Raw genomic sequence first — 27551 nt, 5'->3', positions numbered from 1 at the left:
ACAGCGTGCTTCACGTAGTAGGTCTGAAGGATTTACTTTTAACTGCAGCGGCTCATTTTGCAGCCGTCTTCTGATCCCGAGGAAACTTGTGAAAAGTGACCTCATCGCAACCGTAAGGGCTGCGGCAGCCATATGCCGCGCAGTAACTCGGCATCGCGAGTCCGCTTCCACCTTGCACAAACACTAGTGTCAATGTCGGATGGCAAAAATCTCTAATCAGAAGAAGAGAACGGTGCAGTGGCAAAAAAGTCCCACGAATTAGCAGAATTGATCCTTTGCCAGGCAACAGATTGTTTCAGAAACAAGACACAAACACGAGGTAAACAAGCTGAGCTGACTGGGCGACGCTAGAGTTTTTTCCAGTGACTCTAGGCGACGCAGGCGGCCCGGTGCGAAATTGCCCGCCGGGCGGGGGCTCGACCCTGACGGTGACGTCACCTCCCCTTGTGTCTATCTCTCCCGTGCTCCGCCCCTGCTCGCGCGCGTGCTGGGGAAAGTTTGCTTGCGTATAGCGCCGCTGTTTAATCGAACCTCGCGAAAAAACGTGCGTGCACAAGTTGTAAGAGGTTGCGGATACCGAATTCGCTATAAATTTGTGAATTCAAAACCTTTTCAGTGTCGCTTTAAGCGTTCTCAATGCTCGATTTTCTATTTAAAGCCACAACCTGAAAATATTTAAAATTCAGTCTGTACTCCTTTAATAATTAATATTCATACAAATGCAACAGTCTGTCAATTGATGTGATAACTCTTGTAGGCTTTTTCTATGTTGAAAGGCGAGAAAAGTCTGTGTTAAAAGCAGGGTTACAGTAATTTTATTTTTGTAGAGGGAAGGGGGGCATCTTTTCGATCTAAAGTGGAAGCCAGGCACGTCATTTTGTGCTATGTATGGATTGCGAAACAATTTTTTTTGGGGGGGGGGGGGGGTATGAGCTTGGGGTGCCACCTCCTTGCTTAAAAGTGATAAAGTAGGCCAAATGAAATTTGGAACATACAACCCAATTGCTGCTTTGTATTATAGAAAGAAAAAAGGGGGGGGGGGGCTTGTTTTTCTTTCTTGTTAGACACAATATTAATGAGAACTAACAGACAACAATGCCTAGGAAAGTACAGGGGATGTTATTAGAATGGGTGTCATAAGGGGATGTTATTCTTAATTGTGATGTAAAGGAAGAAAAGTGAACGAAAAGATACCGTAACTTGCCTTTGGCAGGGACCACACCTGTGACCTTCGAATAACGCATCTGATGCTCAACCAACTGAACTAACATGGTGGGTATCCCCCATCCACTTAATTAAGGTATATATATGTGCGTTAAACCGTGGGAGCGTCGGTAAGCACCACCAGTTAAGACTTCGAAGGAAATTGGGGCGCCGAGTCTGCCCTTTATGTTTACTCAGTGGGACTTGTCATTGTTTAGGACAGTGTTATGGCCACATAGGTTTTTGACGATCCAAAGGCTCTTGACTTAGCATTCCAACTTTACACCCTGAAAGCCGAGGACTTATGGCGGACTATTGTGGGACACACATCATCGCTTCATTTTTTCCTTTGCATCATTTGCTAAGCTCTACCAATTGGAAGGGATAAATTGGCTCCCTCTAATGCCCATTGGAGATTGTCTTGCATGCCTATGGTTACAGTCGAGAAGAAAAAGAGAGAAGTGGCTATGTCGCTAGTGAGCTAATAAGCAGTCAGTTTTGGAAGCTATGTGAGCTTGGTATGTATTAGCGAAACTACTGCATTGACCTGCTGAATAGTCCGCTGTAAGTTTTTAGGGGTAGAAACTTGTTTCCATGGCCATTTTCAAAGAAACTAAAGATTATGAGCTTTGAGACTGGCATTTTGTGAAGTTGTTCTAGCTCTGCCTGGGCACAGCAGCAAAATGCTGGCCTTGGAAAGTTTTATGTTGGCATTTATGGCATATGCTCAAGAAGGTAGCTATTTCAACACATTTCATGTCATAACTGGGCTTCATTAGAAGTAACAGTGGCTATTGCTGCCGTATAATGTCATGCTGTAGCACAGCTCAGCGTTAGCTCGAAGGAGAGATGATAAGGAGTTAATTGCAGGCACTCTTTTAATGACACATTATCATATCATTTTTTTTTTCTGTTATATATAAATGATATCGTCACTGACCTTTTTGTTCACATTAGGTTGTACGCCGGCGACTGTGTCTTATATGAAAAGATCACCTCAGTTGACGATCAAATTAAACTAAATCGGAACTTTCTAAAAGTAATTTCGTGGTGTGACAAATGGCAGATGCCTGTTAATTTCGCTAAAACAGTTTTTATGAGAATTACCCTTAAAAAAGACCTTCTTTTGTTCCAGTACTCCACCAACAATACAATTTTGTCAGAAGTAACTCAATACAAGTACCTTGGTCTCTGGATTACAAAAAATCTATCCTGGTCAAAGCACATAGATTTTGTAGTAGCTAAATCTCTCCGTAAACTTTTTTTTCTAAGGCGTTCTTTAAGATCAACCACACCAAGCATTCGTCTCCTCGCTTACAATGCCATTATCCGTCCTATACTGGAGTATGCTGTGGTCATATAGGACCCATTCACTCAGACTGATATCCAAAAACTTGAAAGGGTGCAAAAAAAGGTTGTTAGGTTCATTTATAACTCGTACGGTCCTACTTCAATTACAGAACTTCTCTTGAAAAGCAAATTTCCAAACATTCCGGACCAAAATCGAATATTGCGCTTAAAATTTCTTTTCCAGTTAATAAAGGTCACTATGCAGTTGACACATCACATATCGTTCACTTTTCGTTGGGTTACGGAACAAGACAGAGACACAATCTTACTATCTCTCCATTGATGCAACGAACAAATTGTTTCAAATATTCTTTTTTTCCGAGGACTATCGTGGATTGGAACAATCTACATAACGATGTTGTTTCCCTAAATACATTGTCTGCATTTGAAGAGTCACTGCAGAAATGATTGTTATCTATGTTTGTACCTTGCTTTTTGTTGATTCTCTTGTCTCGAAGAATCACTGCAGCTATCAGTTACATAAGTTTGTATTACATTTGTTTTTGATTGTTTGCCTGTTTCCACTGATGTTTATGTTTATGTTTTGTACCACCCCTGCTATGATCTTGTAAAAGATCGCAGTATCAATAAATAAATAAAATAAATAAATAAATAAATAAATAAATGCAGGCATGTTAGCATTTTTTCCTAGTGCAGGCTGGAGCCCATGGTGGAGCTGATAAAGAAAGATCGCACAACAGTGGTGTGCCCGATCATTGACGTAATTGATGACAAGACTCTTCAGTACTTGGGTACCAGCTCGGACTTCTACCAGATTGGTGGCTTCAACTGGAAGGGCGAATTCATCTGGATAAACACACCCGAGGCCTGGAGGAAGGCACGCAAGAGCAAGGCAGACCCCATGCGTTCGCCCACTATGGCTGGCGGTCTGTTCGCCATTGACCGCAAGTACTTCTGGGAGAGTGGCTCCTACGACCAGGAGATGGAAGGCTGGGGAGGCGAGAACCTGGAGATGTCATTCCGTGTGAGTTGAAAGCAAGAAGTGGATGACGATAGTATTTCCTTTAAATAACTAACTGAGATGTTGGAATGACATTGTAGGGCACTCTTTTGCATTTGTTCAGCACTGGAGCCAATGTTTTGCACATTCTCATCATTTTGTGACTCATCACTGGGCTTACCCCGAATACACAGGGCTTGCAAAATTCAAGAATGCTACCCCGTGGTATGATTAAGTTGTCTAAAACACAGCATCCTAAGCTTGTTCATAGGTTGCATAGCTCCTATGTTTCCTTGAGACACTAAACCCTGCAGAGTGAATCGAACTGTGTTGAAAATACTTTATTCAAGTAAACAAAGTTGCAGGAGACCTAGGAAGAAAAGCTGGCCAAACTGCTTCAGAGTTTCTTCTCCACCCTACGCACACATCAGCATAACACAGGTTGCAACAAAAATAAATTAACAAATAAAAAACAAATGAGTAAAGTTTGCAGGAATGAAGCATACTTGATATAATACTCGCTTACAACAAAAGCATTTTTGATAATCATCAGAATGATGTAACCGTTTGTCTAATATTTGAATATAGTAATGATGGTTTTTCATGAAACACCCTCAAATAATTCAGTGTCCTCAGCTGCTAAGTTTTCAGAAAACTAAGTGCTTTGATGAAATAGATGTTAGCATTGCTGCACACAAATCTTGATTTATTGTGAGTGACCGCTTGTCCACAGATCTGGATGTGCGGTGGCTCTTTGGTGATAGCTCCATGCTCTCATGTGGGCCACATTTTCCGTGACTACCACCCTTACAAATTCCCAAGCAATAAGGACACACACGGCATCAACACTGCCCGGCTCGCTGAAGTGTGGATGGACAACTACAAGTACTACTTCTATCAAAACCGTCCAGAGCTCAGGGTAAGCATAATGATGCTTTTGATTGATCGGAACGGTTTTGCACAAGCACATGGAGACAAAGAAGAGAAGTACACGGCCTTGCAAGGAGTGCACATGCATGCCTTGTTTTAGTAGCACCACCGTCAAATGTAGGCATTGCAACCAAACTGTGAGAGAGGTTGTGGAAGCGTTTTACATCGACAAGCAGAAAAAAGTGCTTAAGCCACCCATCAGTTTCCTTGCTTGAAATAAAAATTTCGCTCGTATCTTCTGTTCACTGAGTATGTGGTCACAAGTTCTGCCATGTGCTCTGCTCATGATTTTTTTTTTCGACCAGATCGCACTGATCTGAGCCTTTTAAATAAGATTAGCGAGAAAAAATATCTGCCCGTCCACCTGTTTCTTTTCTTTGTCTCTGTGTGCTTGCGCTAAACTGTGAGGATGAATATGGGCTGAATTGCAGTTCTGCTTTTGCTTCAGTTCAGAAATTGTGTGACAAATGCTCATTGTATTAGGGAAAAGTAAGTGACTTTTTAATAAAACTCTCTGTTTAGTGTGCGCATTATTAAGCAGCCTCTGAAATTCACGTAAATCTCGTATTGTGTAAGGTTGACCAAATCCTGAAAATATCAAGAAGTGCTGGTGGCATTTACTATTGGGAGTTCTCAGTTTCCATGTAAATACGTTATCAATTAGCACCAGTTTTAATTGCAGTGCACGTCTATACTGAAATAATAGTGCAACGAGTATTAGTCGAGGAAGGAGAAGAGGGGAAAGACGGATGCAGCCTACAGACACCGTCATTACCCAATGATCAACCTCGCCCTGTAAATAAACATACTAATTCAACCGTACCCGTAACAATATCAAGTAATAATCCAAGTAGTCCCTTCATTCCTGCTTATTGTGTATAGCATGCAGCTGTCTAACCTGGCATACTCTATGTCATCAAATACTGCAAAAAGGTTTCTATGGATCTAACAGAAAGGGGAATCTACTGGCAAACTAAAATGAGCCTTTACTTTTGCTAATGCTTCAGAAGTGGATCTGGAATTTATTATGCTTGATGAAAATGACGTTTATTATAGTAGACTGGCAGAACTCGTCGTGTAGTTGCTTTTTGTACTTTCTCTGTTACTCTGCAGATATGTAGAGAAGAAGTGTAAATTTAAGGGCTCGTTTTTTCTGTTAGGCATAACATTGTGACGTCCACGAGCAGGGTTTATTGAGACGCGACGCAGCGGTAGCTTCAGCGGCCTAGAGTCCGAACCGAGACTGTCGCAATCGCAAGGCTTGTCCTCTTCACCTCCCCTTAACCGTAGACCCACTACACACAGGTGCGCTTACTCAAACTACAATTGTAACAATATTAATTTATTTATACTTTATACTTATACCCACAGCGCCCTCTGGGGGCATTGTTGTAGGGGGTTTACAAATTCAAAGTACATTTAAATTAGTGGGGACAAGTTCAATTGCATGGCACTCAAAAAATAAAAACAAATCAAAAATACCTAGATCACAGCATACAATATCATTGTGTGACCACATACTCCTTTAAAAGGGAAGGAAACCCTGTGGAAGTGGTGGTCACAATGTTTTTTGGAAGACTGTTCCATTCGTGAATAGTTTTAGGAAAAAAAGTATTCGCATACGTTGATGTTCGGCACATATATTCACACACTTTCAAAGGATGATCCCGTCGTGATGAGATGTATGCTGGTGGTCTGATGTATTTGTTTTTATCGATCCCAGCTTTGTCATTTATTAGGTTGTAGAAAAGACATAGCCTGATATATTTACGCCTTGAGGAGAGTAACGGCCAATCAGGTGAACTAACAATTTCGCTAGACCTTCTGGTTAAGTCGTAATCACCCGTCACAAACCGGGCGGCACGTTTCTGAATGCGCTCCAATGCATCAATATTTAACTTTGTGGCCGGGTCCCAGGCAGTGCAAGCATATTCGAAAATCGGGCGTACTTTTGACACGTAAAGAACTTGTTTAAAAACGGAGGGGGCGGTTCTGAAATTGCGGCGTAGGAAGTTCAGCATGCGACTGGCTTTAACTGATACCATGCGAACATGATCATTCCACGATAGTGTGCTGTTGATAACATTGCCAAGATACTTGTATTCATTTACCATGGATAATGGTATCCTTTCCATTAAGTAATTTGTGATAAAAGGCTGCTTTTTCCTGGTAAACCTAACGACACAGCACTTTGACACGTTAAGCTGCATTTTCCACGTACTGCACCATGCTACTACGGAGTCAAGGTCTTTCTGCAGTGAGAACTAACAGACAATAATGCCAAGGAAAGTACAGTATAGACCGCTTGTAACGTAAGTCATGGGAGTCACAAATATCCGCACTATAAGCGGTACAGCACTATAACGATGACAACCTTTTTCAAGGGCCGCACTTGTGCAAAACGTGTTGAGCATGCAGCTTCGCATGTCTGAGAATCGAAGCATGCGATGCGGGCTTGCTAACATTTAAATTTCTGACTGTTAAAAAAAGCTAACATTAAGAAAACGCGAGGGGAGGGTCTAACAAATGAAAGCACCATCGCGGGAATTCGTCGACTACCAGACCGCCTCTATTATGTGCATTACACAGAATCTCTGTTGAATCCAGCCAGAGTTTGACGCATTGAAAGACGCCAACCATTCGATTTCATGGGCGCAAACGTACCCTATTTAACACATCGCAATCGAATTGCGAACCACTATTTGAGTACTACACGTGCCACCCTCGTTTTCATTTAACCATATGTATTCTTTCCCGTAAAGTGCGGCCACCACAAAGAGTTTCGTAGATTCGGTGCCAAACCGCAACTTAGATTCACGCGACCGCTACCAATCGAAGCCTAGTTTGCTGTTTGGTATGTTGTCGCGGAAAGCTTGTCCAAAACGGGACGATTTGGCGTTAAAAAGTTCGCACTAGAAGTGAACCAACAACCACGTGCGTAATACGGGTTCGCGGCCGGGAGATCAGCAACGACAGTCGACAACTCGCCACACTTACGTACATACGACAGCGCAATAAACGTCGTGACAGCGCACTGGCAGCGAAAGTGAAAGCTCGCGTCATAAAACCGCAAAAATTTTTCAATTTGTGGACGAGGAAGCAAACGCGATATTTGTTGCAAGCGTGATAACGACAACGTCTTTCCTGACAGGAAACTTTTAAGCGCATATGCAGTTGATAAGGACGGGATCGCACGTGCCACGTTAAGCGGCGCGTGGCCGAAGCTGCGCTAGCAACGTATTACGCTGTAGCCGCGTCGGCACCGGTGCAAAGGCTTATCGTTCACCGAGGCAACCGTCCTCCTCCCTTACTCGGCAAGCCCGCGCAGTGTCCTGCGGTCTCTCTCTCACTCTTTTTTTTTCATTTTCTATTTCTTCTCTCCGCCGTTCATTCGTTCGCTCCGTGACCCCTCCTCCTCCGTAACGACCTCGTCGTTCACTCCCAAGCGGCGCACCCAGCGCTACCCGCTGCAGCGTTTGTCACAAACAATTTCCGGCAACCGCATTATAACCGGTCTTTCATCTTGGGGGAGAGAAGTGCTTATAAGAGGGAAAAGAAGAGAAAAGTGAGCTCCATAACTGTCTGCATCAGGGTGCGACACCTCAACAGTAGCTTACGAGGGATGGGGGTGAGGTGGGATTAAAAGGATAGGATTAAAGGTATAGAGAGAGAGAGATGCACTGGGACAGCGAGCGAGGACATGTGAGGTATAGGAGAGATAAGAAAGATGGAAACACGGTCACAGGAGTCCGAGGAGGGGGCACCACTTGCGAGAGCTCTTGTCAGCGTCAGGAGATGGCGTAGGGCAAGTCCAGTAGGTCAGAGATACGCTGTCGTCAAAGATCGGCGTCAGGAGATGACGTAGGGCCTACCCAGTCGGTCAGAGCTATGCTGACGTCGGATATTGCGAGGGCACAACCGGTCGGCACGGAATCCAGCGAGCGAGTCCCTCATTTTGGGGGACTGCACAATAAACGGTATGCGTATACATTGGGTTTTAAACGGGAGTAAAATACTGCATTGTAAGCGGTTCTGCACAATAAGCGGGTACGTTATAAGTGGTCTACACTGATAGGGAATGTTATTAGATGTAATTGTAGTGTAAATGTGGAGAAATGAAAGTGGACGAAATGATAACTTGCCATGGGCATAGGGACTAAACTTGCAATCTTCGAATAACTCATCCGATGCTCTACCACTGCAATATGGTGGCGATCATCCCTCCGTCCACTTTATAGGGTGCATATGTGCATTTAAGCATGGATGGAGCAACGATCAGTGTCACTAGTAGCCACTACCGCGACTGTAGAGCACATTTTTTTTTGCCTGTTATGGCGTCATGTAGTCCGTGATCTTATTACGAGGTTGCAGCTTTGGCATACCACCTGAGGTCATCAAGTCTGTCATAATGAGACCCCCTGCTATGAATCAAAGAAAGAAGTGTTAATTTAAGGGCTCATTTTCTTTGTTAGACACAATATCAGTGAGAACTAACAGGCAATAGTGCAAAGGAAAGTACCATAGGGAATGTTATTAAAAGCAATTATATTGTAAATATGGAGATATGAAAGTGGCAAAAAGATAACCTGTGTCCAGCAGGCAAGTAGTGGTTGTCGTTTTTCTCTACTGCTGAAGTGTGTTTGGAGGAGGAGCTTTTTCAGGCTAATACATAGGGCTTTTAGCATCTTGCATCACTTTCTATAGGCCTCCCAACGTCGACCAGACGGCGCGCACACGTTTCGCTGCCTTTCTAGGAAGAACCGGTTGCTCGTCACCCAGCTCCCGCCTTGTGACTGCGCCCTTTCAGCACGTTTTCGCACTCTGCATGTGCTCTCGTCTAGTCGCCCGGCAGGTGCAGCCCTGCCTGCGACTTGCTTTGGAGGTTTAGAAAGATTTCCGAGACGTTTTCACGGTGTAAATCTCACCGGAACCAAGAGCGATTCATCGACAACCTTTTGTTTGAGCAAGTGCCACGTGTTTGTCGTTGGTGAACAGTCTCATTTCTATGGCATTAAAAGTGTGGTGACTGCGCGAATACTATATGTATGTTACTGGTAAATCGCGCATTGGCTGCTGCAGTTGTGTCTTCTCGAAGCTGTCGGCATACCTCCACCACATTTTCAAGTGAGTTTGTGTATTGCGCTCAGATTTCGTTTGTTTAGATGTCAAGTTTGTCGTGCGGCTTCAAATTTATTAGGAGGTCAGTGTGAAAAGCCTAAACGTACGTTTCTCCTGTTTATTCGATGAAACCTTTGCAATGCACAGTGTTCAGTTTCATAAGAGTTTCACTTTTGTCGAGGTTTTCATTGGATGTTAACTTCGTATCGTAAACTCAATGCCACCTTGGATTTCTTTTACATCTACTTTAAAAACATAATGGTGCACACAAAGAAAAGGATTTGAACCCCACTTCAACCATGCATGTTTCCTGCAGTGCATGTTTCATTTCAGATAATATCCACACCTGATCACACAGAGGGTTCACTGATCTGAATGTCACTTTGGTTGTTTTGAGAGCTTGCTTGGTCTTCGTCATAGTATACGGTACCCACTAGGATCTATCATGTTTTTAGTTACGCTGAGATTTGCGCCTGATAATTGCGTCTAATGTCGCGAAACCACCGAAAAATTTATTTCCACCTTGGTTGTTTTCGAACACTTTTTTACAGCGGCAGCTGTGCATCGCCTGCAGCTCAGATGCATGCAAGGATATTTTATGTGCCATAATCATGATATCAATAGGAGGCACGCCGTGGTGTGAGACTGCAGATTAATTCCAGCCACTTGAGGTTTTTTTTAACGGGCACCTAAGTCTATTTGAAGTGTAATGGGTGACGATGACAACGGACAGAGGGTCCACATATACACCAAACGCCACTTCCGTTTACATGGAGCATCATACCACCATACGCTTGAATTATGCAATCTCTACATGCCCTGTCTGCCATTCTTGCACCTAAATATAAACACACTTTTACTACATTTCGCTCCCGCGAAAACGCAGCTGGCGTATGCGGGAATCGAACTCACGACTTCTATCCTAGCGTCGCAACACCCAAGCCTGCTTGCTAACTTATTGGTGGGCGTTGCTTGCAAGACTTTTACGTATAATCGCTCAGCATGAATACACAGCATAAGTATGTTTACACTGAGCGGCGAGGAGGATAAGTATAGAGCCATCAGATGAATAAAACACTAGCAGGGCTCACGCTACGGTATTTTAACCGCCGCTGTCGCATTACAAACGGTTGTTGCGGAAAGCCAGTGCCAAATCCCGAAATGTACAGCGGTTGTCTGTTTGTATCAGTTTACAAATCCACTTTCTTTTCATTTGAGTCTGGCCATCATGTTTTTCGTCGTTGGTAATACTGTGCGCAATAGAAAAAAATTGCCCCCACCTCCCCGAGGGGAATCGTGAGGAAATGCAAATGCATTTCTTGCGCTGAGAGAGGTTACCGTTGCCTTCTAACATTCATCTTCACCAACTTCTGCCATCACCTTGAGAGGTCAGGAAACGGTCGAGAGTGAGGAGCGAGCGAACGGGAGAGTGGGGTGCTAGCATTCTCGGCTCGACATTGGCGTTTCACAGCGTCGTCTTGAGCACGCATTTTTGGCGTTTCACAGCGTCGTCTTGAGCACGTCAGCGAACGGTCGAGAGGGAGGGGCGAGCGAATGGGAAAGCGGGGAGGAGGGAGGAAAGAGAGAGAGCGGCGAGAGGAGTGGCAGAGCACTGTACCTACCCTCTCCTATACTCTCTTGCAGCTGTCGCTATGGGAGAAAGAGTGAAAGCAGAAAGATAACATCTGCTGGCGCGATAATGTGGATGCCTGGCGTGGCCAGACTAAGAAATTAAAGATTAATCAGTCACAAGGCTGCAGAGGTATGGACGAACTGCCATAATCCCCTCTTGATGCCATCGCTCCTCGCACTGCTTGCATTGGATACGGTAGAACTGCATGGGCAGTTTTCAGCTCTTAGACATTTTTAAACGTTTGTAGCAGCTCACAATGCAGTAGGAGTGTGTGCCTGCTCAAGGAGCGGCGCCTTTAGCGCACAAAATGTAATATAAAAGCCCCACAGAACACGTTTTTCACATGCGCAATGTGAAAACAAAGCAAGCGCGAACCGTCTGAGGGACCGAAGCTCTGCCCTCTTTTCGCTAGGACAAAGGACGGCGCCGTGCAAACATGAGCCTGTGTTCGCTATGGTCATACTTTGTTGGCGGGAGATAGGACTGATGTAAAGTCAATTGAAAACTTACTTTATTATGTTAATGCATGCTTATACATTTGTTGCTTTTTGATGTTTGTAAGATGTTTCAGTTAAGTTGAAAAGCATGTATGCTGCCTTACTGTTCCTTTGTTGCTCATTTTGCAATGTGAGCTATATTTTTATTTTGTCTTTCCTCCTGCAGAAAATATCATTTGGTGACATCTCGGAGCGTAAGGCACTGCGTAATAAGCTGCAGTGCAAGTCTTTCAAGTGGTACCTGGACAATGTATACCCCAACAAGTTTGTTCCAAGCGAGAAAGTGTTTGCCTTCGGAAATGTGAGTGTACATTCTCTGCACTAGCTCTTCAATGGCCGAGGACTTGCCTTAGTGAGGCTAGCATATCTGCACCCTATTTCTCACGTGCCGTGATTGAACATTTTGCTCCTCTGCTTCATCTATTTATATTGACACACCATAATGGTAATACACCAGCACAGCCTTATCTGGTGCTCAATTTTTACTTAGTGTGACTAAGGGCTGAAGTTACATTAAATATTTGCAAATGAGACTACACGTGATGCAAATTGTATCATGCTTATTAAGGCTTAATGCATATGAATATGTAATTTAAGAAAAAAAGTTATAGAAATTTTAACTTGTAGTAGTATGTGGCTATGAGGGGAAAGTAAGAAAAAGTTTTTTGAAAATTGCCACATTACCAGGCTGGCTGTAAGAACAACTGAGATTTGCATGTGCTGAAGTTAACTACCATTTTATGCTTACCGTGATCATTTGTAATCTGGTAACAACACGTGATCTATGCTCCTTGTGAGATTTGCCCTGACCCAGGCAAACTTCTAGCCATAGCCAACTTTCCGAAGCCAACTTCACTCAAAGAACTTATGAGCTTCATCGGCTTGTGCTCGTATTTTCCCTGTTTCATCCACAACTTTGCGTCAATAATAGCCCCGTTTACGCAACTACTGACCGGTCCAGCTAATCTTTCTAACCAGACCCTAGCATGTGACGAAACCTTCCTTACACTGCGTCGCCTGTTTACGTCACCACCCATTTTGCGATCATTACGATCCAAGTGCACCCTCTGAAGTGCACATAGACGCCAGTGGCGGTGGTTCGGGAGCAGTACTCGCTCAACGAAAGCCTAGTATTCTAGAGTATTTCGTTGCATATGCTAGCCGCACACTCACGAAAGTGGAAATAAACTACTTAGTAATTGAGAAAGAATGCTTTGCAATCGTTTGGGCCTTAAGCAAGTTTATTCCTTACTTGTACGGACAGAGTTTCGATATTGTGACAGACCGCCACGCACTATGTTGGTTGGTGTTGCTAAAGGTCCTTTAGGTCACCTTGGGCGTTGCGCTCTTCGCCTACAAGATTTCAACGCTCTTGCCATCTACCACTCAGGACAAATAAATTCTGATGTGGACGCCCTCTCACAATCACTAGTGAGATCCAGCGCAAACCTGCATTCGGATGCCAATTTTCTAATCGCTCCCATTTCTGTCACGAACATGTCATCTCAACAGCAGAAAGACCAATGGATAACATGTCTCCTTAACATTCTTTCCGACTCCTCAACGTCTGCATACCCACGGGCTCTTCGCCACCAAATTACACATTTCGAGATACGGGATGTGCAACTATACCGAAGAAACTACCACATAGATGGTCGTAAATAGCTCTTAGTTACACCATGACACATGCGATCTAATGTCTATGCGTATTTTCTTGCCGACCCAAAGTATGCTCATGCTGGTGTGTTGAAAACATATCACCGGATCTACCAGTGTTACTACTGGCGTGGTATGTACACCTGTGTGCAAAAATACATTCGGCCCTGTTCATTATGCCAACGACGAAAGACATTGGCCCATTCACCCACATTACTGCAGCCTTTACTGTGTCCAGCGTGCCCTTTTGACTGTGTTGGAATTGATCTATACGGTCCACTTCTGTACACTGCGGCTGGAAATCAATGGATCATTGTCGCTGTCGACCATCTCACAAGGTACGCTGAAACAGCTCCACTACCTTCTGCTGGTGCTCGTGACGTAGCCAATTTCACCTTGCGACGCTTCGTACTGCGTCACGGTGCGCCATGCGAACTACTGAGCAATCAAGGGCGTGTCTTCTCATCCAAAGTTGTTCAAGAATCTTTCGTGTACGCCGCACGGCTCACCACACCTCTACAGCCTACCACCTGCAGACCAACAGTCTAACTGAGCGCTTCAACTGAATGCTATGAGACATGCTCGCGATGTGTGTCGATTCTGACCAATCAAACTGGGATGTCATTCTCTCTATTTTGACTTATGTGTACAACATCGCGACGCAGTCAACCACAGGTTTCTCGCCTTTCTTTTTTCTATATGGGCTTGAACCATTCTCCACCCTTGACACCATTTTGCCGTATCGTCCCGACGTCTCAGAGTTCGACCCTGTTTCTGAAATTGTGCACCACGCTGAAAAGTGTAGTCAGTTGGCCCGATTATTCACCTCTGACAAGAAAGCACAGGAAAAAGAGCGCCATGACTGAGACCAACAAGTCGAGACTTTCCCCGTAGGCTCGCTCATCAGGCATCGACTGCCCTTTCACTTCCCAAGTCTGTCCTCTAAGTTTGCCACCGAGTTTCACGGTTCTTATCACGTCGTCGAACATCGATTTCATGTCACATATGTGATCGAGCCGATCACGGCACCTACAGACAGGCGCCGCCTTGGTCCTGATACTGTCCGCTTGAGTCGCCTCTAGCCCTATCACGACGCACTCTTACTCTGGTCACCTTGACTTGCCAGGATGGCTTGTCTTTGTCGCCGGGGTATTGCAAAGAGGAAGAAGATTATGTGCCGCAGTGGGTCTCGACTTTAGCGAGAAGAGCCTAGTGCGAGCTGTTGGTGCTACTACTGTAATTTTGGACCGGTTTGGGCTGCCCGCCGTTAATGTCTGTAAACCTTCTTCTGAAGGGCTAGCTGTCGCCAATAAACCCCGTTGCATTGAAACTTTATTTATCCTGAAATTAGTCCCATTATATTTTTGTCTAAAAATGCTCAAAACATAGTTAATTAGTTATTGGTTATGTATATGCTTGCATGTTAAGCAAGTAAAATAAAAATTTCTTTGTGAACATGACATGTCAAATGGCTCGTGGAAGATTGTCTGCAGCAATACTCAGTGCACTGAAGCTAAATGAGCACTGGCTGTCCACTTGGGAAGTGTGTGCACATCACATTTCAAGCCTGTTGTGGTGACGCACATTGCATGACCAGCCTCTACAGTTGGTGTGTACATGGCCATGAAGGGGATGAAGTACGCCTTATGTGCTGCAGCCAGTGGAGTTTTTCAAGCTCTGTATGAGTAGGGATTTAGGGGCTCAATAAATCAAATGGGAGATATATTACTATGCAGTCTTGTTTTTCTTTTTCCAGTGAGCATTTTTCAGCAGCCAACAAATGTTACAAAATTATTGCTCGGCACAACTCATGTGTGGTGACCTTTACACACAAACCAGCGCAGCCTCGGTCTCGTCACTGGTTAGCCCAGCGTGACACGGCCACTTGCTGCAACACGCTTCCAATAAGAAACAGCACCAGCGTAGCTTCACCAGAGGCTTGCATCACCACTGGTGACTGTAAGACCCAAGCTGCCAAGCTCAGTTTATTTTTCACTTCTCTAACCGTTTGAGCGCTACGTCGGCATGCTTGCCCGGCTGCTGCTACTATCACGTTAAGAAACGTCGCTATGTTTCATGTTGGGATGCATCCTTCTATCGATATGACATCCCACACATGTATAGAAAGCTCGTGTGTTGATGCTGAAATCAGATTGCACACGTGACGAGAATAGCTATGTACAAAGGTAGTGCCACCGGTTATGCTGATACAGTAGCATTTGTATGAAGAGCTGATACATTTCGTCAGTGGGCTGTATTTTGACGACTGCTTGTTGTTATTATTGTATTGTGAGCATTCTTTGTCTCACTGGGCCCAATGAAGAGTTAAATCTTTAAGTGAAACTTGAGGTTCTTGTATTTTTATCATAATATATATATATTTTTTTAATTTTGTTGCTTAATTTGTACTCTGTTTTGTTTTCAGGCAAGAAATCCTCATACAGGCATGTGTCTTGATTCCATGAGTCATAACTATGACAACACGGAACCACTCGGCATCTATCCCTGTCACAAGGATACAAACAGTGGTGGTAACCAGGTGGGTGTTGTCGCTTTAGTTATAATTAGGTCACGTAGGCGTATTACCATCCATCTCATTATGTAGCCAAACATAGCAATATCTGTATGATATGACCAAGGTGGATGTTGGGTAGATGAGATAAAGGACGTTTGGAAAGAAGCTTCTGCTGGCCACAATGTGTTGTACATGCTTTTATTGTGTGCTCACTATCTTTCCTATCATGCCAGTTCTGTTTATTATTGGCTGTATCAGCTGTGCAGAAAGAGATGGCTTACCTATTGCAATATTGAAATGATGAGACCTAAATGAAGTGGCACTGAGATTTAAAGAAAGTGGCTCAGCTTTCTTGTGAATGTTCACATGCATTCAGTGCCAGGGTTCATTTCAATTATGACCTTAGCATCAGTTGTACATCAACATCAACCTTGATCATCGTGTCATGCAAGAAATGTGAGCGTACAGGTTGTAGACAGATCTTTGAATCCATTGAAATACTTTTAAGTTGATACGCATATTTTCAAGGTCCTTGAAAATTTTGGAATTGTTTTCTTAGCTTGAAAACTGATAAATTTATTGGCATATGATGTGTAATATTGACAGTGGGAGACGCAATCTATGGTTCACAAGAAGTGCACTTGCTGTCACATGTTTACCCTGCATTCATTATGCCTCGTCTGATGATTCAGTTCATTTCCACACCTGTCGGTACACCTCCACCCACTTTTTCTCTCGACTTATCTTTTGGTCGCTTGACTCCATCTACAGAATTTGTGGTACATTTGTCTTCCCTATCCCTGTCATGCGAGCTGTGCAGAAAGTGAAGCTACCAATTATCATCAGATATCCTGTAGCCCTATGAATATCCAGTGTCCTTATGCAGTCTGAGCTTAACAAAAATGTGCTTTAAAACTTGGATACCAAGTGGTTAAATAGACAATTTCCATGTAGGAAAAGTAGCACTTTTGCTGGTAGGGTAAAGCAATGAATGCAATAACACGAAATTGGAATGCCACATAAAGAATGACGAGCGGCTAGATTTCTTGCATTGCACCGCTGAAGCACAAAGGAAGGCACTCAAAAAGACTGCACAGCCATGCACAGAACACGCACGAACAAACTGTTGCAGTTATTAAGTTTTTGTGTTTAAGCGACGTGTTGAAAGTGTAGACTATGCAAAACCTGACACTCTCAGATATTTCTTTTTTTTTTAACCCTAGTGCATGGAGGGACCCTTCTGCGTCTCCTGCCATAGTGTATCGATCCTGACAGTGACTCGCATTCATTTGAGGGCTATTTTCAAATTGAAAGAAAATGTAGGAATTTTGTGTTACAGAGAACACGTTCAAGCTCACCTGAGCGGTAAATGGCTTATAAAAGTAGCTCGTGGTAATTACTGCAGCGAAGGCATGACGGGTGAAAAAGTTGCAACGTGGCTGCCCTCAACCCAGTGGTTGAGGGCAGCCACGTTGTCGTATGTCTCTAGCAAGGTCTCCGGGTCTTCGCACGATGACCCCCGGAAAGTTAGTGGTTCCCTGGGTTGATGCATGACGATTGCGGCCTAAGACGCTGCAGTTGTCATTGTCGTCGCAGTAGAGGTCATGGCCATTGTCTTTCGCGCCTTCTCTTGTAGAGGCCCGTACTCAGGTGGTAGACCTTGTTCCTGGTTGGTGTTGGTGTCTTCTCTGCGACGTGGGCTGGGTTCACGTCTGATTCATGAACGAAGCAGCACCTCCACCAGATGTCACGGGGTCGTGAGGTAGTTGAAGGCAGGAGACGTAATGGTCAGATCAAACTGTTTATTTGGCCGAACCTGTGCCCCCTAAACGGAAAATCGGGTTACAGTAGCACACTTTCACTGATAGTGGCGCATGTAGCGTCGGCCGCCGGTCAACTGACAAGCGGCGAAGCGCGTAGGCATTTATACACTTGCCATTAAATATTCTAGCGTTATTGCTAGCGGTGACACAGTTTCCAGAATAATCTGTACAGTTCGTGGAGTGGGCGTGTTCTTATTGAAATTATCTACAGTCCTGAAGCTTCTCGAAGACTGCAGGCGTGGTTTGCACTGAGAATCGCATAATGTATTGGCGCAATAACAAAACTTGAGAAAAGGAACGTGGCAAGATACATATACATACATATATATATATATATATATATATATATATATATATATATATATATATATATGCACATACCCATATATATACATATGCATGAAATAAAATGAATCGAAACGATATTTTTTAGCGTGCGGAATGAAACAGGCGTCGTCTCGCTCTGCAGCGCGTGTTTTTAGCCACTAGCCGTGACAGTGCACGACCTCTGTCGTAACGGTGAGCTATTTATAAATACCATTTACCACAGGCAGTGTGCCGATCTCAGGGTAATATCTACATGTTTTAAGTTTTTCTAGTGAGATGGCATGAAGGGTGCACTCGTGTACTTTGGCCTGCAGTGCGTGGTCACCCGTGCGCGCACGAGCGCGCTTATCACACAGTGTTGAGAAATATATGTCTTGGACGTTCACCAGAATGATTGCGTTTAGGTTACGGGGTGCACAAATGTCACTGAGGTTGCTGTAGTCTGCCCATTTGAGAAAAGAGTGCACTCTTTCAAATACAGCGAAGTAACAACTGTGGTAATAGTCAGCTCGCGCTCATCCTGTGTATACCTATGCGTATACGTTTCGTGCGTCCTTTGAGTTTAAGCAGTGCGTTTAGTGTTGAACTGTGACCATTGTCAGCTAGCGCTGTTCCTGCGTGTGTTCTTTTTGTGTGTTCTTTCTCCAGCATGCTGCGCCTTTCGAGCAGCATGGTTGCCGTTATTGGTGTGACATCCCAATTTATTCCTATCACAGTCATTGCTCACCTTTGTGGCAAAAATATGACTTTTCTGATTTATTTTTCTTTGTGGCCTTTGAATATACACATACATATATACACAGATCATGACAGTGATGGCAGGAACCTGCCGAAAGTGTCCATATAATTGCTATCGCAATAAGATGCACCTCTTTATACCCAACAAAACATACTGCATAGATCATCATGCATAGTTAGTTTATGCACACGAATAATGGAACTGCCAGAAGGCTTACTTGATTACAGCATTGCCTCATTAACAGTTTATATTGCTAAATTAGTTATCTAACCCATGTACTCAGTTGAACTCTTTACAAGTCTGTCTATCTGCTTTTCAATTGGAACCTAGTGAGCTGTGTAGTGCCTAAATTGCTTAATTTGTGCAAATACTGGTTCACCAACAGGTTAGGCATTGTTCATAATATACGCTGCCAAGCAATAAGCCATTCGTATGTATTCAGCTAAATGTATTGAGCATCGTCAATAAAGTGGCCGAGCTAGAGGGAACGCTGCTTACACATAAACGCACATTGTATGCTCAACGGATACCTGGTGATACTAGTATATTAGGAGCGACGAGATAGTCGCTCTGCTTATAAAATGCTCTGTAGAGACAGAAATTTCGGGAGTGATTAGGTTGCAATTATTTTCCGTAAGTCCCTATGCGTAACAAGACTGCCTGACATTCCCTGTATTTAGAGCATATTGATTAAGCTGTTATTGCTATTCATTGGAGTATTTTATTGTCCACCAAACAGTGATAGGAATTTTTTTTACACGCTGATTGAGTTTTTTATTTGCAGTGCTACCGTATTTACTCGCGTAATCCTCGCACTCGCATATTTCTCGCACCCCCCACATCGCCCAACAAAAATACGATTTTTTTTTTTCCTTGAGTAATTATCGCACCCCCGAAAACTGCCGCAATAATGTCGCCTGCTCGTTAATTCGGATTTCACGGGACCGGAAAAACTGTCCGAATGAACAGAATGCCGAATTAACGAATGAACAGGGAAAACAACATTTAAAATCAAGCTGCGGAAGTATACCTTTATTTGTTGAAGTATATTGTAGTTGTCGTCTGCGTTTTCGCACAGATTCCGGCTGACATCACAATTTTTCTTAACTGTTCGAATGGCCAGCAGCACGCAAGCTGTCGGGAGTGATCAGGCAAGCGTTCTCTGATATTAACGGTGCCTCCGAGACTACCCGTGAGGTGCGATGAGGTCGCGGCTGTACCTCCTCGCATGATTCTTCGTCGGAATCGTGGTCTTCACAAGCGCCCGTGACATCATTAATAATCTCTTGATCGGTCAGGAGACCACGCGTGGCGACACCATGATCAATCACGATGTAGTCCTGAAAGGTCACATCTGTGGGAAGGACAGCATCGAAAGTCAGGCAGTCAACGTCGGTGGACTCGGCTGACACCTCCTCGATGCCATTGTCAGCTACTGCTGCATGCTCGGGCCTCACAAAACCGCTGTGCTGAAAACAGTTGGCGATGACTTGCGGAGGAGTTTTTTCCACACGTGGGCGATGATGTGCACTGCGCCGATTAAGTCCACTTGATACAACTTTGCAGCTTCTGAGCATAGGATCATTCGCTCTAGCAGGTGCTTGCGGTACTTCGACTTCACATAGTGAATGATACCCTGGTCTATCGGCTGAAGAGCAGACGTAGTGTTGGGCGGCAAAAAAACTACTTTGGTGCTCTTTAGTTCGACTGTACAGTTATGGGCGCTGCAGTTGTCAACAACCATAATTATCTTGCGGTCCTTCGACGTGAAGTGCCAGTCCAACTGCTGCAGCCAGCCGTGAAAAATGTCCGATGTCATCCATGCCTTCCTGTTCGCTGTGTACTCGACAGGAAGGCTTTTGATGTTCTTAAAACAACGTGGCTTAAGCGCCTTCCCGACGACAAGTAGTGGCAAGCGCTCCGTGCCAGTCATATTGGCGGCAAGAAGCACAGTTATCCTTTGCTTGCACTTCTTGCCGCCAATGCACGCGTCCCCTTTGAAAGTCACTATCTTGTCAGGCAGAGCTCTAAAAAATAGAGAAGTTTCATCTGCACTGACCACGTCACGTGGTTCATATGCGGCGATGTGCTCCAGCAGCTTCACATTTCTCCACTCGATGGTCACGCTTTCGTCAACACTGGCCTTTTCACCGCACACACTCCTGAAGACAAGTTCGTGTCTCTCTCGAAACCTCGCAAACCACCCCTCTGACGCTTTGAAAGATTCAATGTTCATCATTGCAGCGTACTTCTCACCTTGCGCCATGATGACAGGTCCGCTCAAAGGCAGATGCGCGTTGCGACAGTCAGTAATCCACCGGAGCAAAGCTTCTTCGAGCTGGGGATGAGCTGCGGTTCGCAACCACTTTCTAGAGGCACGAAACTTCTCGCTTTCGAAGGCTTGTCGAATCTGTTGTTCATTTTCATGTACATTCCCAACGTGCTCCGCTTCACGTTGTACTTGGTCATAACCTGCTGTCGCGATTCGCCGTTCTTCAGTGCTTCCGAAATTTCCACTTTAGTCGCCAAGTTCTTTGCGTCGTAGTTCTGCCGCTTTTTCAGCGTTGCCATGACTGTAGCGCACGATGGTGGTGGCATGCAAATACGGTCACAATGGAAGAAAAAGAGAACTCCGCAAGAAGAGATGGTTCCGACACGACAACACAAGGGAAAATGGCGTCGGAGGTGCTGAGTGGAGAAGAAAGAAGACGCCGACGTTCGGTGACGCTGCAATCGCCCCCACTAGTTGATGATGATGGCGATGCCACTCAGGTTTCGGTTTCACTCCAGTGGTGCCAGCGCTGCTTTATCACACTTTTGTGTAGCAGCAGCCATCAGCATTTGTCCGAATTAAGCACTGCGGAGCCGAATTCCGACGAAATAACGAAGGTTTGGTCCCATAGATTAACATGCACTTTGGCCGGGACCAATAGAGCCGTCCGAATTATCCGAATTTCTGAATTAACGGGTGTCGAATTAACGAGCTTTTACTGTACGGTATTCCCTCCTGTACTTGCTGGCGATTTCAACATGCTTGCTATCCAGCGGGACAGCGAATTTCCTGAACCCCAAAGTACTACAGTGAAACCGTTTCTCGATCTCATCTTTTGTCACAACTTCACACAAATAGTGGCGGAACTTACTCGTATTCATAATGAAACAGGATCAATTTTAGATTTTTTTTCTAAGGAGAACTTTGCTTTGCCAAAAGCTAACCATACATATTGTTACGGTGAGGTGCTGTTATTTACAAAAGATGGTGAATGCGAGAGTCCAGGGATCTGGCAGATCACCGCTCATGCCAACCTTATTCTCCTCTTTTACCACGGGTCCCCTCAGTATCGTAGCAATACCCCCTTTGCAGACAGTGCCTACCGGGCGAGTTAGGCTTCGTTGTGATGATGAATGTGTTTTAAACGGGCAACATGAACAATGCTGGTCTTGCTTGAGTGGCGGCCTTTTGACAACAGCTGAGATATCGCGTACGGGACATCGCTGAGACATTCCAGGACAACAAACGAATCAGTGTAGTTGGCCAGAAACTTTTGGCAGAGGTCACGCTTGCGAAGCGGCTTTCAAAGCCGCACCAAATCCCCTTTTTCAAACAATACGTGCCGGTGACTTCCGTCGTAACGGTTCTTAGAGCGTTTCTGGGGAGACAAACGTTCGAAGACTGGTGATGCGCCAAGCCTCTTCTGCACGGCAAATGGTTTCGGGGAGAATAGATTGATCAGTCTCGGAAAAAGGATGAATAGTGTCAGGAGCTGTGCAGGGATGGCGTACGTAGATCAGACAAAATGAACTGTATCTCGTTGTTTCGTGTTGCGCAGTGTTGTAGGCGAAAGTTATAAATGGCAAGATGTTGTCCCATGTATTGTGTCCGGAATCAACATACATAGAAGTCATGTTGATGAAGAGAGTCCTAATGGTTCTTTCCGTTAAACCATTAGGCCACGGGTGATACAGGGTAGTGTGACGAAAATGGCATGAAGCAAGACGAAGTAAGTCTTCAACTACATCAGCAACAAATTGCCGCCCGCGATCACTGATGATGACACCGGGAGATCCATGGCGTAATGTAACGTGCGACAGCATGAACTGTGAAACTTGTGGCCGTTGCCCCAGGAATTGCCGCAGTTACGGCGTAGCGTGTGAGGTGGTCAATGCCCACAATAATCCATCGGTTGCCGTTCGTTGATCACGGAAAAGGGCTGAGCAGGTCAACACCCTCAAATGGTGAAGCAGGGGGTGCTATGGGATGAAGTTGTCCGGCTGGCGAAGTTTTAGTACACTTGTAGCCTTGACAATGCTCACAGCTCGCAACGTATGCAGTCACACTTTTACATATCTTTGGCCAGAAAAAGCGTTCTTGCGTTCGATAAAATGTCCTAGAAGAACTCATATGGCTAGATGTTAGGTCGTCGTGCCTTTGTTGAAGTACGGCCACTAGCCTGGGTCCGGTCTTAGCGAGCCGCAGGGCACGCGTCAACCGTCGCCGTGGCGAGAACACGATACTGCTCAAAGTCGCAACACTTTATTGTAGCAACACCAGACGCAGTACAGCCCGTTGCAAAGGCGCGGCGGAAAAGCAAATAGGCTTATCCATGCCACAGGCATAAAAGTGCTAACAGGATGCCACAAGCACGTCTCCGCGGTAAAGGTGATCCACGGAGACACCGGGATCAAGGCCCAGTTGCTCGAGCGAGGGCAAAGGCGCTCACGTTGGCTTTCGAGGGAGACGGGTCGACGTAGCTAGTCCACGCACTAGGACACCGTACCACCCTTCGGCCGTGCATACGCAGTGAGCCAACAAAAGGTGAGCGTTCGCCTCGGGCGCGAAGCGCCGTCAGCGAAGTTCGACGAGCCCCGAGCGACCGGCGTCGACGGACAGAAAAGATTGCTTGGCTCTCCATCCCCAGTCCCAGAGAGCATCTATCCGCCCGCTCCCGACACAGCGCGCGAAAACCTCTCGGGAGACTCTGCGTGCGGCCCCACAGTCAACATTCGCTACCGGGTGAGGGGGTTAAACGTCACTCCGCTCTCCCAGCGCGGCAGACAGCAAAGGAAGAAAGACATGTCCGGACATGAGAACGGCAGAAAAGGCGGCAAAGCCCGCGCAAAAGCGGCGGGCTAGCCTCATTTCCCACAACGTTTTGTCGCAAACTTGTGGGCACAACTAGAAGTAGGCGAGGGCCTTCGCCAGAATAATTCTTTTTGTAAAGAGCGCCATCCTTTGTGACGAAACCACGTTGACCGTTTGTCCTGGAAATAAAAAAGCAAGCGAGACTGTTGTCACTGTATTGCTCTGCTCGAAAAGTTGTTAGGTCAAGAAATGGAACATTCACTACTGCTAAATATTCATCAAAGTTGTCAGCGCCACATTCGGTTGTCAGAAGGGGAAGCCGTGAAAGGCAATCGGCCTCGGCATGACGACGACCGCTCTTGTAACAGACTTCAAAGTCGTGTTCTTGCAATCGTAACACCCAACGAGCAAGACAACCAGATGGGTCCCGTAGTCCAGTGAGCCAACATAAAGAATGGTGGTCCGTGATAATCGAGAATCAGCGTCCATAGATATAAGGGTGAAACTTGTGCACGGCGAATATGACCGCAAGACATTCCTGCGCAGGGACAGTATAGTTTCGCTCCGGTTTACTTAACTCTTTCCTTACCACGAGAAAATTGGCCTATTTTTGTTTGTTGAGCTAGGAAATTTCTGTGTCGTTGCTATTAGTTTTACAGTGCCATGCAATACATCAAAGTAAGGACGAATGAACATACTTTTGAATGCTTTTTATTTTGAAACAATGAAGTAAATTTATTTGGCAAAAAAAATTTGTATACAAAAAATCTAAAATTTTCAAAAACTTTTTTAAAAACGAAGCAATATCTCCAACAAAAAATTTTTCTGAGAAATTTCAAAATATGCAAAATGTTTAGTAACCACAGGGCAACATTATTTAGAAGAATTGTTAAAATGGACAAAGCTGTTTTTGAGTTACAAAGAAATTGCCTGATGCATAGCGAAATAGTGAAGTTCTGAGTTGGTCCTACGCGAGATTTTTTTTCAAGAAAAAAAATTTTACCGCAAAATATTACATACCAAAATGCAAGTACTAAATATATGGTTTGAAAGGTACATTTGACGAAAGAACTGGCAGATCTAAATAGGTAACAAAAATTGACAAACACAAATAATTAGGTACGTTCACAACAAACCTCGTAATGATACACTTATATCTTTCGAGTAAAAAATTATGGAAAAATTATGAGAAATTCAAAATATTTAAAACAGCGTATTGGAGTAGGATTGAAAAAATGAGAGTTATAGCTCAAGAACTTCTCGAGCTCTAAATTGTTCACTCAGGGACATCAGTGTGCCAGGCACCAAAACAGTTTCTTTGTGAAGCACAAATGGACATTGCAGGTGCGACAGAAAACGTTCGTCTCGTGTTGAGATTTGTTCTCTTGGTATCACTTTTTACAGTTGCTGCGTATCTCCAATCGTTCAGGCTGGTGCCGTACACCTGTGGGTGGCCAAATTGGGGTGGGAGGAATAGAAGCGGGCGCGGTGTCCTTTATCTGAAGAAGTTGAACGAGTTCTGTCCTAAAAGCTAGCCGATAGAAACGAGAAAGCCTAGAAAGTTCAGGTGTTTCTGGATTTTGCCTGCGATGTGCTTCAAAAAGAATGTAGCTGTTCACAGCTGCGATATCAATGCTGTGGAACAACAACATCTTTCACCAGCGGATGCATTTTCTAAGAATATTGTAAGAAGCAATCAGCTGGTCAGACTTGTCGACCCCTAACATGCCGACATTATATTCGTCGATGAGTTTAGGTTTCTTGATTGTGATCTGTTCCCACTTCCCGTTTTTCTTTTCTCTTCTCTTAGCGGGCACGTGAGCGTTAGCAGTGTGAGCTGTGCTAACCATACGCACAACACGCCGACCCTTCCACTGAAGGTACAATACCCCCTTATCCAGCGGATGTCCCCTCTTTTGGCTTTTCTTTCCCAGGTGATATTTTTCAATTCTGATGGGAACCCGCGGTGATCTTTTCTAGTAGGGCCGCACGCGAGTGTCTTGCATTCTGGCATGTGCACAAGAAGAGATGTGGACGTATAGAAATTGTCCATGTAAATGACATAGCCACGGTAAAGGTATTTGTCGCAAAGCTTCGTCAGCACATCGAATGCCAGCCTCTTTGCGCTTGGTTTTTCACGCTTCCCCGTGTACACTATGAATTGAATGGTGTAGCCGGTCTTCGGATCGGCAAGAACCCACAACCTGTATTCCCATTTCACAACTTTGTCTCGAATGTACTGCCGAATTCCGGAGCGCGCTTTGGATTTAACCATTCTTTCATCAACTGAAATTTCGCGATACGGCTGGAAAACGTTGCAGAGCAGTCTTTGATGTGTTGAAGAAGCCAAGACACCTTGTCCAGTTTTTATGCAGTAGCGCCATTCGTTTCGGAATCCAAAACATGCAGCATGGCCAGAAGTGCGGTGAAACGCCGCCTTGACATGACTTCTGGTGGAAGAAGTCCCGAAAGCATTTTAGTCGTACTCCAGTACAAATTTAGACGCGAAAGTTCTAATATCCTCATATACATCAGGACTCCGATGAACTTCATCATCTCCTCCGGCGTCACCTCCTTCCACGATTTGTCTTTCTCACTGTATGTCGGCTTTTCTAGTATGTGGGCCCACGCATACTTGTTGGCGTTCAGACAGATAGCGCGGATCACCTCCGCCATGAAGAAAAGGCGAAAAAAATCCAACGCTCTCGTCAACCGATGTGCGCTACTGCGGAGCGTCATGCCGAGGTCGATGCCCGGATCCCTCTGGGGTCGGAAGTTCACGCGTCTTTGTGCTGGAGGCAGCACATCGTGCCCAAGTGAAATAGACACGCTAGAAATAATAATAATATGTGGGACACATACAGAACAAGTCAGCCAGCTCCAGAACACGATAAACAAAACAGAAGGTGAAAACCAAACTTACTCACGACTAACACATGACGTTCCCGGCTGTTTTGATGAAATTTCTTCATCGGAGCTGAAATCCGATGTCACCACATCGTTGTTCGATTTCTCACTGCTCGAGAAATCCAAAAGATCTCTCGTCGAGGCGTCGGCATCGAGCGAAACGGCTTTTTTCCGATGTTGTTTTTTCCGATGGTTTCAGATGTTGACGCCATCGAGCGGATCACGTGCGCTTCAACCAAAATCACCGCCACGCGGTAAAAATGCGAACCGTACAGAAACAGCAATTCTAGTGTGTGTACAATCGCCTAGATGGCGCTACAAGTCTATACGCATAGTGTTTGTTGAAAAATGGGGGCGTGAAATCCTCGTTCACCGGTGAACGATGCCTAGTGGCGTGGTAAGGAAAGAGTTAAACAGCGACTGGCATAGGCAACGACGTGTTCAGTAGCTTTATGGCATTTGATCAAGACGGCGCCGATACCTACACCACTGGCGTCGGTATGAACTTCTGTGGCAGCAGATGGATCGTTGTGACAAAGCACGGGCCCTGTCGTAAGAACAAACTTGAGTTGCGAAAAAGACGACTCGCATACCGCTGACCACCAAAAAGGTGAATTCTTGTTGAATAGGGACGTCAAAGGGTAAGCGAGGTCGGCGAACTTAGGCATGAAGCGACCGAAGTACGAGCATAAGCCCAGAAAGCTTCGCAACTTTCGCACAGACTGAGGTTGTTTGAAGCTGCTGACTGCAGCGACTTTCTGGGGGTCCGGTCGAGCGCCATGCTTGTCCACCAGGTGACTGAGAACGGG

General features: G+C 45.0%; 1 protein-coding gene across 1 annotated transcript in view; it reads left to right on the top strand.

Annotated features, from left to right (window-relative positions):
• LOC119159460 (polypeptide N-acetylgalactosaminyltransferase 1) overlaps positions 1-27551 on the top strand; it is a 121106-nt gene that overhangs the window by 88057 nt on the left and 5498 nt on the right. Inside the window, exons 4-7 of the mRNA XM_037412222.2 lie at positions 3211-3538; positions 4248-4433; positions 11859-11993; positions 15774-15887. Of these exons, the coding sequence (XP_037268119.1) occupies positions 3211-3538; positions 4248-4433; positions 11859-11993; positions 15774-15887 (763 nt within the window). The remainder of the gene's footprint in view (positions 1-3210; positions 3539-4247; positions 4434-11858; positions 11994-15773; positions 15888-27551) is intronic.

The sequence above is a fragment of the Rhipicephalus microplus genome, chromosome 1, assembly GCF_043290135.1.
Source record: "Rhipicephalus microplus isolate Deutch F79 chromosome 1, USDA_Rmic, whole genome shotgun sequence".
Lineage (NCBI taxonomy): Eukaryota > Metazoa > Arthropoda > Arachnida > Ixodida > Ixodidae > Rhipicephalus > Rhipicephalus microplus.
This window is presented reverse-complemented; position numbering and strand designations above follow the sequence as displayed.